This window comes from Euleptes europaea, chromosome 6 (assembly GCF_029931775.1).
Source record: "Euleptes europaea isolate rEulEur1 chromosome 6, rEulEur1.hap1, whole genome shotgun sequence".
Lineage (NCBI taxonomy): Eukaryota > Metazoa > Chordata > Lepidosauria > Squamata > Sphaerodactylidae > Euleptes > Euleptes europaea.
The window spans coordinates 39,062,779-39,082,776 of record NC_079317.1 but is presented as its reverse complement, the minus strand read 5'-3'; the positions used below and the strand labels follow the sequence as shown (position 1 = coordinate 39,082,776).

General features: G+C 39.9%; 1 protein-coding gene across 4 annotated transcripts in view; it reads right to left on the bottom strand.

Annotated features, from left to right (window-relative positions):
* The window catches only part of RALGAPA1 (Ral GTPase activating protein catalytic subunit alpha 1), a 150,016-nt gene that overhangs the window by 94,425 nt on the left and 35,593 nt on the right, over positions 1–19,998 (bottom strand). For 2 of the 4 annotated variants that reach the window (XM_056851781.1, XM_056851782.1), the window contains exons 17-19: positions 10,636–10,776; positions 2,076–3,614; positions 197–321 (exon numbers count right to left, since the gene is read on the bottom strand). In XM_056851781.1, coding sequence (XP_056707759.1) covers positions 197–321; positions 2,076–3,614; positions 10,636–10,776 — 1,805 coding nt within the window. The remainder of the gene's footprint in view (positions 1–196; positions 322–2,075; positions 3,615–10,635; positions 10,777–19,998) is intronic. The other 2 variants (XM_056851783.1, XM_056851784.1) reach the window with 2 other exon arrangements.

Genomic DNA, 19,998 nt, shown 5'->3' with positions numbered 1-19,998 from the left:
ATATAAATAAAATTATTAAAAAAAAAAAAAGATTATACTATTGCAGGTTCTGGCTGGTCAAGAATGATGGATATAATTGGCTTATTGAATGTAATAAAATATTCACTTTCAAAAAAAAATTGTTGACTCTATAACTTAATTAACATCATTGTTACATTTGATATTTTAAGATAAAAAGAAAATTTCAAAAGCTTACCAAAGTACTACCACTGCGCAGTCTTTCTGCTATAAACTCATCCATGAGATCAGGAATATTTGTATTACTATTGCCATTATCACTACCCAGAGGGTTCTGCTTTTGGCTCATATCCTCTCTATTGGCTAAAAGCAAATGAATGACTGTATATAGTAAAGAACAATTTCAACAACAAATCATTTTAAAAAGTATTGAAAAACTAGCAAATGCAAAAATTAATTTTCAAACATGCACTTAAAACCTCTTTTCTCTTAAACAGATTTAGTTATAAGAATTAGTAGATCTAGCCACTCCTACCCATCCCACCATCACCACTGAGCAAGTGTTAGTCAATTTCTGGTGTGACCTTGAAAAGAGCAAGAAAGCTTACAGATAAGCACTACTTAAAGTTGTTAATGCTTGCTTCAGCATACATTCTTCATTCCTCCATATCACCAAACACATAATAATATGCCACTGAACTCTGCCAGTGTATGCGAATGAGGAATATGTAGGTAGAAAGTACCACTTCAATGCAGTACTGTATACACAGAGTACAACTATATAAAATGATAGCACAATGATAAAATGACGTGGTATGAAAGCAAACAAGAGTTTCAAAAGGATCAATTGTTTATGATCAGTTACTACATCAGCACAGAATTACACTAGTGATACTGTGAATTCTGTTACATTTTGGGTGTTTTGATCTTGAAGACTCCAATTTGATTTCCTGATTTATATTTGTCTGTAAAACCAACAATTGTTCCTTCAAGGGAATGTACAGCAACTATGCTGTTAAACATGTGATCAATTTTTATATTCTAAATCATGAAATATTAAATTTCAAATGCTGTTATCTAAATATTCTTAGAATCCAGTCTGCATGTATTTTCTAAGAAATTTACTGAACAGCACATTAAAATAAAGTCAGTCTGAAAGAATCTAGGGAATTGCTGCCCAGTTTGTTGTGATATGCTTACAAAGACTGCCCTCAGATGGCATTAACATCTCAATGCAGGATGCATTACATAACATACTGTTAATCATGCTTGCATACAATATAAAGAAAACCAAACCAAACAAACCTACCTCACTGCTGAAAGTTAATTGATTGTTCTTTTAAGGTTAATTAATATGTGAACTATGATGGTGATATTAGAGTGACAGCAAGCTTTCCCCGTTTTGGTAAGCACATAGAGGCTTCATAGTTAGCTCAAGGAGCACTATCTCAGTACCTTTATGCACTTCCAAAATCCCAGTAAAACAAAAGCAATGAGATGTTGTTAGAAAAACGGTGTATCCGTTCCAGTGAATGCACACAGAAAGCACCAAAGCACATTTTGAAATGTCTCAAAACAAAAATGGCTAAATCCATACTGGATTTTTATGATCAAAAATCCAAAACTTTAAATTTCAACATCTGTGTTTTTCAGGAGGAGGAAGAAGAAAAACTAATTGAACCTAGAATTGGCTTGACTGCAATAATTGGTAACTAGGAAGATGAACTATTAATATCCAAACTACTTTTTCTATTGGAAAGCATGTGTGTGCCAATTATGAATTTCAAGACCTACCAGGAAAGGAAGGGTATAGACAGGATCCCTTGGTAGGTCATTTACTGTCTCTTCCTCTTCCCTATCTCAAGTGTTCAGCAGCAAAGTGGTTCACTCAATGTCTTTCAAAGGATAATTAGTAATTTAAAGTTTATAAATGTAACTTATGCTTGGGAGAGAGAAAAAAAAAATTCAGCTGGCCATACGCGCATGCAAAACCAAACAGGAAAAGCACTGATCATCCCAAAGCATTTTGATTGCTTTATAAGAGCTTGCTTCCGGTGCATTAAGCCAAACTGGTGCTGTCTCTCTCCTTTTGCACTCTGCACACTGTTAGTGCTCACCTGCAGCTTTCTTTCCAAAATAGCCCATTACATGACTGTACAGATCCCTCAGTGGAGCCTCTGCTGGCACTCTGTTCTGCCTCTGTGGGGAAACATTTGCCTTCGGCTTCGAAAGAGCATGTACAACAGTTTTATAAACACCACCCAGGGAGCCCTGTGGTTGTCCCGACTCCTGACTCGTTGCTTTAGGTGGGCTACGATTAGACATCTGATTTACTCCAATACTTTCCTTCTGCAATGTGAAAGCTGGAACTTCTCCCGAATCTTTAATCTGTTTACTATTGGCAGAAGTTGTACTGATTGCATCTAGAGGCCTATATATTCCAGGTCTGACCAGCACGGCCACAGCAGATGAGCTGGTGCTTGTGCTGCTGCTGCTACCGCTACTGAAACCACTTAGTTTACGAAGCCTTGCTTTCCATGGGGCCTCTTTGTTCTCTAGAGGATTATAAAACTGAACTGATTCGGTAGATGGTCTAAACGTAACATGAACACTGTTTCGCTTCCTAGCTGCTATTTTCATGATTTTAGCCTTGTGAGTTACCGTTTCAGATATGCTTCTCTTGGTTGGTGAGACTTTGCTCATGCCTGTCACGTGAAGCATTTCAGGGTTAACTAAGGCTTTAGGTGGCATTTTCTTTGCATGCATAGCACTTGTGTTGATTATTTTTTCATTAAAAAGGGCACTTTTATGCTTTTCAGCTAATACTGTTTCCACAGACACATCTGCATCTGTGGCAAATTGTCTGTTCAAAAATTTCTTCCTTTCTTGGTTAGTAGGGCTACTTAACCCATATTCAGGCAGGTTTTGGGAGTGCTTATCAACATTTAACTGTTTAGCTTTGTCAGTGTGGTTTCTTGTAGAATCGTCTACTTGTGTAGGTGCAATATTACTTATAAAGCCACTTTGGTTTTGCTCCAATTGCAGCTCTGCATTATTGATACTTTGTGCAACCGTGGTACTACTTGAGCATATAACAGTTTGGTCTGTGTACTCTACTTCATCCATTGGTAATTTATCACTCTTAATTATTCCTTCAACTTCAAGAGGAAAAGGCTCTTGTTTATCTATCTCAACGCTACTGCAAAGTTCTTCTTTTTCCTTAAGATATTCTCTCAGAGAGGAAAGAAGATCATCTTCACCTTCAAGGTCAATATACTGGTTTTGTTCAAAGGCTGTAAATTCAAGTTCTACCGGGCCTACCAAATGACAGAGATGGTCATAAATACTATCCCCAACTTCCAGAGAAGACTCTCTGCTATTTGAATCAGTAACGTGACTTTCAGTAGATCTACATATTGAAGAGGCCTCAGTAGAACTCTGTAAGCTTGGAGCATGATGGGATGAACCGTCAATGACAGGAACTGCACCTTTGACTCGTTCAACTGTGAATGGTTCCAGGATGTCAGATGTGCTGCTACTTCGTGGTAGTGGCTGTTCTTCATTCAGCACATCAAAGACTTCACTGGGTGTTTCCTCACTCTGTGAAAAATGTCTGACTCGAGGTGGACGTGGGAGGATTTGAGCATCATCCATGTCTGTAGAAAAAGTCTGGCCTTAGTATTTATCTGCATAATATATATTCTTATACTTTTATTTATTCATTGCAACAAAATAGTAATGGTCTTTAAAAGAAGCCTAAAGTACTTCCTTTACAATGAAATATTTTGTATCATAAACTCAGTGTTAAAAATGCACAACACACACTATCAAGTACAAAGTGAGATATAACTGAGTTAGAACATGAGAACACAGTCTTAAAATACTAACATGCATAGGAACAGACAGCAGGATTATTGGAGATTTGGAAATGCTGTTTAAAACTAGAGCTGTGCCAATAACTTATCAAATATTTACTTAATTGATAAACTCACAAAGTTCATGTAACATGTTCCCTATAAAAGAACGCCCTAGAAATTCAGAATTTCATTAAATAATGCAACTCAAATTTAGACACAATTAAGACGATTCATTGTGCAGAGTTAGCTATATTATCTTTCATCATTCAGTAGACTCTTACACAGGTATAGGGAAAATTCTAAAACAGATACTATGATCGAGGACTGAATTTTCACCTACATTTTTCTCCTGTTTTTCTAGGCACTAGGATAACTGCCCCTCCTTCAACTGAATGAAGGCGGCCTTCTCTCAAAATTCTAAGTGGTTAGGTAAGGAATTTTGTTCCCCCTGTCCACCCACCAACTGGGATCTTTCAAAGCAGCTAGTATCACTAAACACCAGAAATTCATTTCTTGTAATAAGGAGGAAATGAGTTAGCAATGCTTGAGAGGAAGGCTAATAAAGACTGAACCAGCAGCTTATAATTACAGAACATATTTACTTTGTGGGTTTTTTTAAAGTGCAAAATTATATATGGATCTTTTCAGAACATCCCCTAGTTTCATTAGAGTGGGCTGATCTAGCACCTTTCTCTCTGCTAGTCTAAATGCTAGGCCAAGAACCATGCCTTCTGTAGCTGGAGATAACCACCAGCCAGTTTCAAATTTACACATCTGGTCATAGTGTCCACCCCCTAAGAAAAACTAGCTAGTTTCAAATTTACACATCTGGTCATAGTGTCCACCCCTTAAGAAAAACTATCATATTTCCTGAATTTTTTTTGGCAAAGGCTGCCTCCACTTACCGTATTTTTCGTTCCATAAGACGCACTTTTTTCCTCCTCAAAAGTGAGGGGAAATGTCTGTGCGTCTTATGGAGCGAATGTGTGTGAATCTGGCCCCGGGGAGAAGGGCAAAGCTGCCTAGGCAGCGCAGAGCAGTTTAACCTCCCCCCTCCCCCCGCGCTTCCCGGTCCCGAGGCTCAGCAGAGCAGTTAAAGACCCAGTGCCCCACTTCCCGGGACTCCCGGGAAGGGGAGCGGTGGGGGTTTAAACTGCTCTGCGCTGCCTGCCCAGGCAGCGCAGAGCAGTTTAACCTCCGCACACACCCCCGCGCTTCCCGGTCCCGAGGCTCAGCTGTTGGGCGGGTCCCCGCCCAACAACTGAGCCTCGGACCAGAAAGCGCGGGGGGAGGTTTAACTGCTCTGTGCTGCCTGGGCAGGCAGCACAGAGCAGTTTAAATACCCCCCGGCCGGCTTCCTGGGAGTCCCTGGAAGTCGGGCAGGGGGGGGGGACCTTGAAAGTTCTCTATGCTGCCTGGGATGGCAGCACGGAGGAGTTTAAAGCCCCCCCGGGCTTCCAGGGAGTCCCTAGAAGCCGGGCGGGGGTGGGGTCTTGAAAGTGCTCTGTGCTGCCTGGGATGGCAGCGAGAAGAACTTTCAAGACCCCCCGCCCGGCTGCCAGGGACTCTGCTTTAAAGCCTCCTCTAAAAACCTGTTTTCCTCCTCTAAAAACTAGGTGCGTCTTATGGTCAGGTGCGTCTTATGGAGGGAAAAATATGGTAGATATCTATAATGCCCAGACAAGTTCATAGAAGCCCTTGCAGCTGACTTGCACACCAATTTCCAGGAGGGTCTGGATTGTAGTCCATGGAAATCAATTAAAGTGAAATTTTTACATACATCTAGTGAATCATCCCTGTAGTAATTAAGCTTTCAGGATACAAGTTTTAGTGAATTCTGAACTGGAGGCTGTTATGCAGTTACGGAAGGTGATTGTAAGCCGGTTTGATTTTCCCTTAAGTTGTAGAGAAAGTCGGCATACAAAAACCAACGCTTCTTCTTCACCCTTCCATAATTAATGAGCAGAGTCCACCCTAAACAAACTAGACCTTATGAATAAAGATATTTATTCCTTATCTTCAACATAAAGCTCTGGGCAGAGTTGCTGGATTACTGTGGAGCATATGTAGTTTAGTCTTATAAACTTTGTTTATAAGTAGCAAAGAGCATTTATCCAAAAAACCATACAGTGAAAGCAATATTTACAATTCAGCTTTCATGGACTACCATGAACTATTCCTGTAATACAATCAGTATTCTGAAAAGCAACATTTGCTTCAATATGAAATCTCTTTTTAGACATGGAGAAAAGAGCAAACAGTTTCAAAATTCCAGTCACTTTGTCACAATATACCCTAAACGGAAAAGTGCAAAAGACAGACAAGAAAGAAAACAAAAGTTATTGCAGTGGTACAACAGAGATTTTTCTTTTAAAATAATAAGAGTCCATATCTTTTGCTAAGCAACAATAAATTAACTACACGGCACATTATGCATTAGTAGAAATCTAATGTTTAAGGGGATCATCTGGGACAATCCATCAGTCATTTTTTGTTTTTATACATTTCTAAGAAGTCCTTCTCAACAGATAGTTTATTATTAATCAGCTGGTGATTGAGAAAACATTTCAGAAGCAGTAAGAATTCTTTGAGACTGATTTTGGGACAGATGTCCCTCTTGTAAGAAACTGTTGGGGGGTACAATAGAATGACTCCTACCTGAACAATTTGGTGACCTTTTACCTAGAAAATTAAAGGGACAAGAAACTAACAGCAAGTTCAACAGGCCAAATGGTAAATGGGTCTTGAGCCAAGGTTAGTTGGGAAAGAAGAGCAGCCAGGCAACTGGCAAGGTATTATTACTCTACAGAAGGTCCAGGCTACTGAATCTGATTTTTCAAAGGCTACCATCTCCAGAGAGAGCCAGGATGGTGTAGTGGTTAAGGTATCAGACTAGAATCTGAGAAATCCAGGTTCAAATTCTCACAATGCCATGGAAACGTCCTAGGTGACCTTGGGCCAGTCACATACTCTCAGCCTTGACTCTGGCAAGACCTCCAAGAAATGTGTGATGTGGAGGCAGGCAATGGCAAAACCAGCTCTGAACATCTCTTGCCTTGAAAACCCTACAAGGTCACCATAAGTCAGCTGTGACTTGAGGGGGAAAATAAATCTCCAGATTTGTATATGTAGCTGGGCATGAAAGGGAGAATGATGAAGATGGACAACTCTGAAGTGGATCTTTGTTTTAGAGCCCTGAAACGTCCATGGCTTCTAGCACATAAGATAGCAGCAGCCCAAACAAAGGGATGCCTGTGTTAATATCACTCTGACAATCAATTTGTGGACCCAGTCCTTGCCATGAAAGCCATTCTTGGTACCTATGAATAACAAATGGCTTCAGACAGAAAACAAGACTGTAGGACTAAATGTGGACCCTGTACAGCAGATTATGCAATCAACAGACAATCGTTTGCACATAACAAGAGCAGATCCTTTCTTTTTTCCTTGGTTTGGGAAGTAAAAGCTCAGAACTCAACATTTTAAAAGAATATAGAATCTTTGCTACAATAGAGGAAACTAACAAAAGTACGAAACTGGAGCTTAACCAAGAACAGGAATTGCTATTTTGTACACAGGAAATCCCACAAGGTATGCGGAGTGTGATGACCAGAACTCGAAGCAAGCAGAAACTATCATAAGAGATGGTGGAGGACTGGGAGAGGCTATGAGCAAGCTGAGAACACAAACAACAGATTCACAGCCAAGAACAATCCATCATTGTAGTTAACTCTTTGTTGATAATTATATTCAGATCAGTGCTGTCTAGCAGACAAAGCCATGGCAGGTCCAGAGGCAACACCATATACAATTTACTCTCACAGTGTTGGCAACAATACAAGCTAAACCAACCAAACAATCTGGTCTTAAAATATGGTTTGACTTGTCCCTTGCCTCAGTTTTTCACCCAGATTAATTTGTTAAACAATTTGGGCTTTCCTTTCCTACACAAACTATCGCTTTGATCTCATGTGCAAACAAAAGGAACCTTTCATATTGACTGGGGGGACTGGGGAGAGAGTGGTGCTATGCTGAAGAAGGCTGCCAATCCTCTGGAGGGAAAAGAAAAAAGAATCAGCCCCCCCAAGGGAGGAACCATACCTGGATAACTGTAGTTTACATAAGTCTATACTCAGCTGATGCACATGCTGGAAAAGGAACAAAGTTTAAGCTTCTCAAAGCATCTGCAAATTTGGCAATAATAGGATTTCAAAACTGCTGTGTAGGACACTGAGATTTAACAAGGGCTCACCAACATAATGGTTATATGCGAAGTTTTCTACAGTATTTCATTTCTACTTTGTTTAAAAAATCTGTCTTTTTCTATCTGAAGAACAGATTTAATGTCACATTAACAGATGCTTAAGATAATCATTTCCCTTAAAACTAATGCTTTGGACTGAAGAGAGCTAATCCTAGTAAATAGACCTGCTCCGATAACTGGCTAGAAATGCCAAGAAAATGAACTTCTAAGAAATGAACAATAGAATCTTGTTGTACCCAACCTGTCCTATCTAAAACAGAGACTCTATCCTTATAACAATGATTTTCAGCAGCCTATTAAAATAGTTTGCTGGATGAAGTGAAACTATGGGATGACGGTAGTAAAGAGCGCCAAGTATAGTGACAGAAAATGGTTAGTTGTGTCCACACCTGAACACAAGTTCTGTGACTGTTGAGGCTGTAACTGGGGTGAGGAGGTGAGGAGGGCAGTTGCTGCCCCTGTGGCATGCAGAGAGGGCGGCAGAACTGCCTCTCCTACTCGGCCTGCTTCTCCTTAGGAGAGGCAGTTCTGCCACCCTCTCTGCATGCTACAGGGACGGCAGCTGCCCTCCTCACCCCGCCCAGCTATGGCCCTGGTGACTGTAATCACTTGGATCAGAGCTAAATTGTTTTTTCTATCTAACACAAACACAATTACAAGGGGCCTCTATTAAGGATCCAGAATGAAAGGGGCAGTTGTCCTTAAGAACAGAATTTACAACATCAGCTTTAAAATCGTATCAAACTGATCTCAACTGGACATTGCCTCTTTCAGCTTCCTGTGATTTTTAATATTAGAAGGAAATACTTGTAGCACTGCCATTCCAGTGAAAATATGTACTAACTTTGGTTAAAATGTTGAGAAAAACCCCATAGCAAGTCTCTTTTCCACTGTATTTTATACATGGTAAAGAGGGGGCTTGCACATCTCACCAAGGTACTGTTTAAAAATCCAAAATCCAAGAGCCTTTGTTGTCAGCCTCATTTATTAACTTGGAGGATCTTTTTTTTTTTTTTTTGCATACTTCAGATGTAATGGAAATTGCCCTTCTGCATCTCAATTTCAAAGCAGCTTGGTAAATGGACTACTTAGTTTTGCTGAATGCAAGAGGCAGATTTCTCTTTCAATTGTTAAAAAAGCTAAGACTAAAATGTGACTTGTATACTTATGGGCTACTATCTGTATTGCCATAGCATGAGCCTGCTTGTTCACTCAGCCTATGGTGATTGTGTTTGTGAAGAGAATGTTTTATGGATAGTTTTCCAAGTACGAAACAATGCTTGAGTGTGGGTGTGTATGGTGAGTTTCGTGACTGCATTAATTTTCATTCTAATCTAAAGTAATGATTACAAATTTTCTGTTAACAAAGTATTAGAAGTGACTGGGATTACCAAGGACAGCATATTAATTGTGAATAAAAATACTTTTTCTGGCTTGAAATTCAGAAATACACGTGTTGAGAAAAATTCAGTTGCTTCACAAGAAAATCCAACATAATATAGAAGCATGGTGTCATGCCATCTAATACTATGCAGGATTGCAGATTCAAAAGGAGTATTACAATATCATACTGGAATTGTTACAATACGTGCGCTTCAAAAATGTGTTGTTCGGGGGATAGCAAAGAGGTTTCACTAGCAGGTCAGCTGGTTGTCTAAAGCAGTGTATACACATGTAAACATTATTTGGTTTATAAGTCAGACAAAAGACTCTTGTTTTTGTAGGGTATTTATATTAGTAGTATTTATAAGTAGGGTTGCCAGCTCTGGGTTGGTCAATACCTGGAGATTTTGGGGGTGGAGCCTGAGGAGGGCGGGTTTGGGGAGGGATTTCAGTGGGGTATAATGCCATTCAGTCCACCTTCCAAAGCGGCCATTTTCTCCAGGTGAATTGATCTGTCGCCTGGAAATTGTAATAGAGGGAGATCTCCAGCCACCACCTGGAGGTTGGCAACCCTATTTATCAGACTACTCTTCCATAATCTGTGTTCTATACTTGCGCAGTGTTCACTAATGTAATCCTGATTTTTAGTAAATATTTTGCAGTTACGGACATGTTTCCCAAAAATACTGATCATAATAAGCAGTCAAAAGCAAAAGCTCGTAATGTTGGTAAATTAAAAAAACAACAACACAGCAGCTATGACGTTGACCATAAAGGGGTGTGCAAAACATCCTCAACAGTTCTGTGTTGAAGATCGGTATGATAAAACATCTTTCCTTCTTCCTTCTCCTGTCTTGCCACCCCATGAAGAACATTTATTTCAAAATATTTCCCAGGTAACTGTTAGGCTTTTGAAAAGTCTGTTGCAAAAGCAGAAAGTAACATTGTTTTCATATTAATTGGCACAGCACTAGCTTCTCACAGTTCCAGAATGAGCTGTAAATATAGCACATTGCATAACTCAATAAATTCATTTTTAAGCCCTTCCGCATTTCCTCCCCACCACTAAATATTTTACTTTGAAAAATGTATCGATTATGCAGAATTTTTTTTTGAAAGCAGAAGGATTAAAAAAGTGAAAGGGGGTGCAGAAATTAGCAGAGGTGGCACTACCTGAAAGCTCATCAGAAAGGGGAGTGAGAACAATATCAGGCAAGAAGGGTTTGGAAGTATGGATCAGAACAGGAGCACTTTTAGCACTGCGTATATAGGCCGATGGCAGAGCACATTCACCAATGGATCGGCTTCTCATGGCTTCAAAAAAGGAAAAGAAAGAAGTGGGGAAGGAAAAAAAGAAGAGTGACTATAATGAAAGGCTTGTGTCACAGAAAAAGCAGCAACAGAGAAAACAAAGATAAAAAGGAAGAAAATTTAAATTAAAACATTTCAGCACAGCAGATATTGGCAGAGCTGTAAGGGAAAAATAATCAGTGGGCACAACAAACATTTTTTTAAAGAACTCTTTAATGTAAGACAGCCATAAAGCCTATATTTTCACAATTACAATTGTTCGGTATTCAAAGGAAAAAAACCCCTAAGATGTGATATTTTTTTCACTGCATCAGGGGTTGAAAAAAAATCAACAAATTGAAAGCCATTCTATGGACACTCAAAATGTGTGAAATTCTACTCTGATAAGGCACGTGCCTTAAGTTTGCGTTCAAAGTTTTTTTTAAAAAAGAACTGTCTTTTAGACAAGACCTTAAGAGCTTCTAGGCAAATATTCAGCATGAAAAACAATTTAATTCATGCAGGACCTTGTGAGTTTTAGTGGGTGTTCAGACTTTACAGCACAATGTGCTTCAACTGTCTTTGGGGTCACAATTGCGCTAAGAATGTAATGCATAACCTGGATCGTCCACATATGGAGCTACAACTTCCTGCTGGTCATTTTTGTTATCATAGGCAGCATGCTCTTCAGCTAGTTTGATCACGGAAATTGATGTACAGTAGCTGCTAGTCTGTCTGGATTAGTTGTAGGAGTACTCTCAAACGTAAGTTGAAAACTGAATTGACATTCTGTCTAGGAAGTACGCTAACACATGACCTACTTGGATTTAAATTACTGTTTTAGGTGTGTGTGTGTGTCCCCCAAATATCTATTTTAAGCAAGGAGCTGCATCTATTAAAATATCTATTTTAAGCAAGGAGTTCCATTCGTCTAGCTGTGAAACTTTCCTCCAGTGGAAGGAGTCTTGCTCTGGAAGAAGAGGTACCTTTCACCAGCAGAAGGTTTCTTGTACTGAACAATACTCCACCATCAGCAAAACTAAACATTGGCTGCAATCCTAAACATACTGTCCAGAGAATAACCCCACTGAAAAAAATGGGTCTTGATTCTGAGTAGACCTGTTTAAAATTGCTCCCAATATATTATCACAGTTGAGTACTCCTATAGAGGAAAGAGCCATTGTTGTGTAGTGGTTAGTGTTGGTCTCTAGGATCTGGAAGACCCAGGTCGAGTCCACAACTCTGCCATGGAAACTAGCTGGGTGACCTTGGACCAGTCACACACTTTCAGCCTAACCTACCTCACAGGGCTGTTGTGAGAATAAAATGAAGGAGAGGAGAATGATGTAATCCACTTTGGGTCCTCCACTGGGGAGAAAGGCAGGGTATCAATGACGGAAATAATTAAAATAAATACTCCTAATTATAGCACCGTTTAATAATCTAAAGTTAGACTGGATAATTAACTATAAGTGCCAGTGACATAGCCAATTTAGCTTGAATCAAACTTAAGGTATCAGATTAGGGCAGCTATTAAATTGACATCTGATACAATATATAACAGTTCTTCGTAAAAGTTTGTACACATTCTACAGAAACAGATCATTGCAACAATCATACATGCTGCACACTCATGAGTGTTCCCTACATTAAATGCCACGGCAAATCAGGCCTTCTTGGCACATGTGATTTGCAACATGTATCTGCCCTTCACAATATGAGCTTTTTTGTGTGGAGAATAAGTGTAACACTAGTTCTGATTTTGAAGTATAGCAATCAGGAAATAATTTTTAAAAATCACACAGCACAAACAAAAGATCTTCCACTTCTTCCTTGGACAGCCTGGTGATATTCTTTAGTGATTCATAAGAGAGACCATTTTTTCTGGAAATTTCAGCACTTTTCTTTCAGAAATGGCAAAGTGAAATGCTAAGATATTTTACTCCATTAGACAGAAAACATGCCTTCTCAGCGTACTTATTTTATACTCGTTCTGGTTATGAACTACAGAGACAGTGACAGACGAGTAGAGATATTAGTAAAATAGCAACAAACAAAGAATTTTGTAAGCCGGTGTGTGTTGAGCAAGAAACTATTGAATTACTAAATTTGGTGTGATAAAGACTGCCACATTTTTTATTCACATGTGTGCCTTGTTCACATGTAAAATGAAGCATTTTACATCAAAAGGATAATTGAAGGGAGCTGAACTCTCTTTTTACCTCCTTGCAAGACATGTCCCCAAGAGTATTTCTCCTGACAGGTCCATTTCCAGGACTGGAAACAGACAGAGAAGGAAAAAGGGGGACCTGGGTTGGCAAGCAGATCAAATGTACAATCCTATGCAGAGTACTCCAGTTTAAGCCAGCTGAAATAAATGTATTTATACTGGTCTAACTCTGGATAGGACTGCACTACAAGTGGAGGTATGGCAGGGAGTAAGGAACTTGTGTACATATATCTAAGTTTATATGTGAAGGGGGCAGCGGTATGACCAACAATTATGACTGCACTGCTAATTTGGCCTTAATCAATCCTGTAAGTGCCTTGGTAAGGAGGGGAAAATGCATTTTATGAAAATATAGAATGATTACAATAAGCTGGAACAGCTAAGTCTGCACAAAACAGTAGATAAATCATTCAATTTTAAACTTTCTGCAGAGAGAAAGAATTACAGACAGGACAAAACTATAACTCCTTTAAATGTTTCAAGTTTTCTAAATGTCTACAGTTATTCTGTAAGATGAAGATGCTCAAGAGCCCAAATAAAACAGGATGGCATCCTACACTAGGATAACTTTGTGATCATCTGGATGCTTCGAAAACAATCAGTCTAAAGATTTGTATAGCAGGGCCAATTCATTCAGCTACTGGGCATGTGATAGTTTTGGGAGAACACCTTCAAAATCCAGACCTCTTCCAGCCTGTGGCAAGTTTGCCTATGTAATAAAGGATTTGTGGTCTTAAATCAGCAGCAGGTAATTTAATATTCGTTCCAGCATGTCAAGCAATCTCCTCTATTCTCTGGTGTTCAAGTGATTGAACTGCACTGTCTCAACACATAAGGCCTTCATCTTGTACTTTATTGTAACAATTATGCCTGAAGAACATGTTCAAAGGACTTGAAAGCTTACAAATTTTAAACAGTACAATCCAATGAAATATAATTATGACCTATTCTTTATATCTCATTCTGTGTGACCAACCCAGCTATATCTTGATGACAGAACAAGAATGGAAACATAGTCCAAATTCTAACATGGCAATGACTGTTCCTCCTCAAACTTGTTCTAAATGATGGAAGTGAAAGTTTGGTGCTTGTTCTTAGGTTCACATAATGGAACTAGAGGCCATGAAAATTCACAGAATCAGCAATTAAGTAACAATGCACCCAAAGCTTTCTCCCATCACTGGTACCATCTAATAGTAAGATTGCACGTACATGAGTAAGTCTCTACAACTAAGTCAGCATTTATGTTTCAACTGTATGATAAATGTTGTAATTAAGCTTAGCTTCACAGGTGCTAATGACTTGAAGAAGCAGTGAACAAGCACAAGGGCAAAACCTCTCATGCATTTTATTCCTCTCTGGAGGAAAATAATGTGAATTAATAACTTATTATTCCTATTTTTCAGATCAGGGAAATATTTTAAGATAAATTCTCACCAGGTAAGGTAACACAAAATACTTCAAAATATATTTTCAACTTTAACAGATCTAAGTAAAATAAACAAGCATGTAATGATATACCTCTGGGATTGGCACCTTCTAAATAATTTTACATCATACCTGTTAAATCAACCAATCCCACAACAACTACATGAAATACTTATATAAGGGCCCAAAAACTTATTTTTGCCTTTGCTAGGAAAACTGATTAGTAAAGATTTTTCAACCCATGTGCATATCAAGTTAGGAGGCAATTAAAAAAAACTTTCATAAAATCAGACAGATTATACAAGCTGCATGCGACAGAAGATGAAAAATGCAGTTCTGAGACACACACACACACACACACACACACAGACTTAAGTGTGCAACTTGTGACTGGATATGAGATGATGCTCACCAAGTTTCCACAAATGTTGATGAGATAGCTTCCTTTACCTCAAAATAATCAACATGTGCTCTTTTGTTTCTACACTCATGCACAAACGCAACCAGAAAACAGAATGTAAATTGATGGCTGCAAACAGCCTCGCTCATCTTTAGATTGAGAACTAGTTTAGAAATTTTAAAACCCATACTCTATTTTATACTATGTTTGCATCCAGAAGCAACACACTGGGTTCTGCACAGGCACCAAGACTTTGTTCCATCCCCTGCCCCCTACAGTCCTTTGAGTCATTGTGAAGGTTTGGAACAGGAACCACGAGGACTTGCAGTTAACAGTGAAAAGTCAGCAAAGCCTCCATACACGCACGCACACCCAATGCAATGCAAGTATTGGATGATCTTATTTCATTCCAAAATTGTGCATCTGTTAGTGCCAATAACACTGTTTAAATACCATATTTATTCTACACTGCAGCACCACAGTCCTGTATTTACTACTGAAGTCATAAGCAAACAATGTATGACCAAGCATACCCCCAACAGGAAGACAAACAATGCCTACTGAAACTACAAAGACACAGGGCTCTTCCTTCCTAAGATCAAGACTATGATCAGAGAAGAAAATGAAACAAAATTAAGATGAACCAGGATTTTTAACTTGGCTCTAGTGAGTGCAGTATAATTAGCTTACCACTATTGAGTGTGGTATAATTAGTAGGAGATGAACCCATGTGGCTTTGACATCAGGCCTTGGCTCACGTAGTAAAGGCAGGTTAGAAATGGCAAGATAAATGTTAATATTAAACTTGTGAGATCAATACTGACTGCCTTTAAATTCCTAACACAGCCGATTCCCAGTGACAAAGAGAGATGAAGAAATATACTACAGAAATTTTAGTTTTAAGCTTCAGTACATCTTGATAAGAACATTAAGAAACTGCCGGAGTTATCAGCACTACAGATTTTTTTTAAGCGACGGGAAAATTTATGCCAGCTAATATATCTGTCACTGTATGTGATGAAATTCCTATTAGGAATCTGAAACACTGATTTCTTCAAAATCTGGGAGATGACTGATATGGAAGAATAATTCAATTACATGTAAAACTTCCTAGCGCTATTGTATACCTGCACAATTTGTTTGGGCGTTTCTTCGGAATGTGAGCTGCGAGGGGTCTTTAAATATGAGGCCTGGAAGTTCTGGGATAAGGACATCATCTCTGTGTCACCATTAGAATGGTGAAAGGAGAGAATAACTACATTTCTACAAAAAGCTTTAACACCAGTAGGGCAGAACAGATCATTTGATAAGAGGTTCCGGGTGAGGACAATGTCATGTCTAAGCAGAAAGGTTGTTTAGATTGCTGCTCTCTGGACATCACCTACATGACTTGGCAAGAACCTGATCTAGCAATTTTTAGCCGTTTGTTTTCTTAATATCTTGAGCATAAACATGCAATGCTAAGCCAGCCTTACAAATAATTATTGCTTCTCTTCCTTTCCCACCTCCTAATGACACCTTGGCACTGTGCTATAGCTCTGTTTGTAATCTTTTGTGGCTATAAGACAGAAGCAAAGAGAGGAGAGACACCCCCCACCCCCGCTGCACTTGAGCTTCTGTGCTAGTAGCCAGTAAAGGATTCAAAAGAGAACACATACCATGCAGGTAGTCATTATCTATGCAATGAACTTGCTTTCCATGAGGCAGGCCACTTTGCCACTTTTAGTGCTCCCTAGGGACAGCACAGGTGAACAAAAAAGTGGCAAATCTCAAGACTTATATCAGGTTTTAGAACAAGTCAAGTAACTGTCAACACATAAGTGAGTGATTTGAGTATTTAATGCAAACAATAGATCCTTCTTTCAAATATCAATCAGCAGAACACTAACTACTGATAAACCAATGATATGATGTTTCATGCTTTGTGGGGGGGAAAGTGGGGGGGGAGTTTACTATCTAGCCATAACTTCAAACAAAGATCAGTTATGCTATATATTATGCATGATAATAAAGAATACAAAGCCTAACAAAAGACAGCTTAGTCCAAAAGACAAAGTATGCAAATACCTTATGAAGGCTTTCAAAATGGCATTAAGGCTTTCAAAAAGGCATTAATTACCGTATATACTCGCGTATAAGCCGAGTTTTTCAGCCCAAAAAAAGTGCTGAAAAAGCCCAACTCGGCTTATACGCGGGTCAATACGGTAAGGGGAGGGAGGGGGAAACTTACCGCCGCAGCTGCCAGCACGCCTTCTCTGCGGGCCAAGAGGGGGCAGCTGCCTGCCCGCGCGCCTTCTCTGCAGGCCAGGAGCGGCCCGCGCGGCCTCCTGGGCGCAGGGAGGGGGCTACCACCGCCACCTGCCCGCGCGCCTTCTCTGCGGGCCAGGAGCGGCCCGCACGGCCTCCTGGGCACAGGGAGGGGGCCGCCGCCTGCCTGCCCGCACGCCTTCTCTGCGGGCCAGGAGGAGGCCGCAGCCTGCCCGCATGCCTTCCCTGGCGGCAGCCCCCTCCCTGCGCGCAGGAGGCCCGTGGGCCGGTCCTGGCCCACAGGGAAGGGGCCGCCGCCGCCTGCCCGCCCCACCTTAAGGTAAGCCTGCGGGGGGGGGGGAGAGGGGCTGCATTTCCCCCTCTGTTTATACACGGGTGCCTAATTTTCCCCCATTTTTGGGGTGAAATTAGGCACCTCGGCTTATACTCGGGTCGGCTTATACCCGAGTATATACGGTACCCAGTTCTTCCTGTTAAATATTTTAGGACAGTACTTCTACATAGCACAGAATATCCTCACCTCTCTAATGTTATCTGAATGGTAAAAATAAATTTGCATAAGATATACCAAAGAGTAACAAATACAGCTATCAAAACCACTGACAAACTAGAAGGAAGTGAGCAGTGGGGTCGGTGCTATTTAATTTGTTCATAAATTTGGAATTGGGCATGAGCAGTAACGTGGCCAAGTGTGTGGTTGACACAAAAGTATTCAGGTTGGTGAAATAAAGGAAGACTGTGAAGAGCTACAGTGCTTTTAAACTGAAGACAGAGGGAGAGCACTGAGAGCCTGAATCTATAATGAGCTGTTATACTGTTCACTGGAGTTTTAGAGCAGAGCCTCTCCATTGGATTGTGTTTATTCTTGCAACAGGAGGATCTCTCTAAATTGGGTGAGTGGGCAACGTGGCAAATGAAAATATTGTCGAAGGCTTTCACGGTCAGAGTTCATTGGTTCTTGTGGGTTATCCGGGCTGTGTAACCGTGGTCTTGGTATTTTCTTTCCTGACGTTTCGCCAGCAGCTGTGGCAGGCATCTTCAGAGGAGTAACACTGAAGGAAAGTGTCTCTCAGTCTCAAATGTGTAGGAAGAGTAATATATAGTCAGAAAGGGGTTGGGTTGAGCTGAATCATTATCCTGCAAAAAGTATCAAAGGTAATGTGCTAATTATTGTCCTGTAAGTATCAAGATAATGTGCTAATGAGGGTGTGGTATGTTAATATGGAAGCATTGTATCCTGAAGGGATCTGTTAATGTGTGAAATCCAAAGCTAATCTGCATGGCTATTGTTGACTGTAGTCTTTGTTAGTCTGGAGGTTTTCGAAAACCTCCAGACTAACAAAGACTACAGTCAACAATAGCCATGCAGATTAGCTTTGGATTTCACACATTAACAGATCACTTCAGGATACAATGCTTCCATATTAACATACCACACCCTCATTAGCACATTATCTTGATACTTACAGGACAATGATTAGCACATTACCTTTGATACTTTTTGCAGAACAATGATTCAGCTCAACCCAACTCCTTTCTGACTATATATTTCTCTTCCTACACACTTGTCACTGAGAGACACTGTCCTTCAGTGTTACTCCTCTGAAGATGCCTGCCACAGCTGCTGGCGAAACATTACGAAAGAAAATACCAAGACCACAGTTACACAGCCTGGATAACCTACAAGAACCAGTGGCAAATGAAGCTCCATGTTAGTAAGTATAAGGTTATGCACAATCCTAACTTTAAATATATGCTGATGGCGTCTGAACTGGCTGAGACCAGGACTGAAGGAGATCTTGGGGCTGTTGTGGATAGCTTGAGGAAAATGTCAACTCCGTATATAACAGCAGTGGAAAAGGCAGATTCCATTTGGGAACTATTAGGAAAGGGATTGAAAATAAAACAGCAAATATTGTAATGGCCTTGCATAGTATTCTCATTTGGAATACTGTGTACAGTTCTGGTTGCTATATCTCAAAAAGGATATTGCAAAGCTGGAAAAAGTACAGAAGAAGGCAACTAAGATGATTAAGGGTTAGATCACCTTTTATATGAGGAAAGACTGAAGAGTCTTGGATTTTTCAGTCTAGAAAAAAGATTAAGGGGGGGACATGATAGAGATTTATAAAATTATACATGGGGTAGAGAAAGTGGATAGACAGAGCTTCTTATTCCTCTCCCATAATAATAGAACTTAGGGGAAACCAATGAGATTAATGGGTAGTAGGCTCAGGACAAACACATGGAAATACTTCTTTACTCAATTAGAATTAAAATTGTAGAATTCACTGCTAGAGGGTGTAGTGATGGCCACAAGCATAGATGGTTTTAAAAGAGGGCATAGAGATTCGTGAAGGAGAGGTCCACTGGCTACTAGCCATGGACAGTAAAGGAAGCCTCTATAGTCAGAAGCAGCAAACCTCTGAATACCAACACCAGGAGGCAGCATCAAGGGAACGCCTTGACCTCTATATGTTGTTTGTTGGCCCTCTGGGGCAGCTGGTGTGCCACTGTGTGAGACACAATGCTGGACTAGATGGATCACTGGTCTGATCTAAAAGGCCTCTTATATTTTTATATTGAGCTTTAAACCTAAAATTAGTAACGTTACCTTCCCTGACTTGTCTGATTTAAGAGGGCTGTTCTTATATTGAGCTCTAAACATAAAATTAGTAGCATTATATTCCCTGACTCGCTGCGGTTCTTATGATCAAGCAAAAGGACCTTCAACTCTTTTATCATAATCAGCCAACAGAGGCATACAGGTATTCTTCGCGGTTTCTCCAACATCATGGGCATTCAAAAGCTTGAGCAATGAATACCAGATCTTCTTAAAGACTGACATATGGTGGCTGATTTTAATAATATATACATGAGTTAATTAGTCTTGACATATTTTCATTTCTGCAGTTAAGTA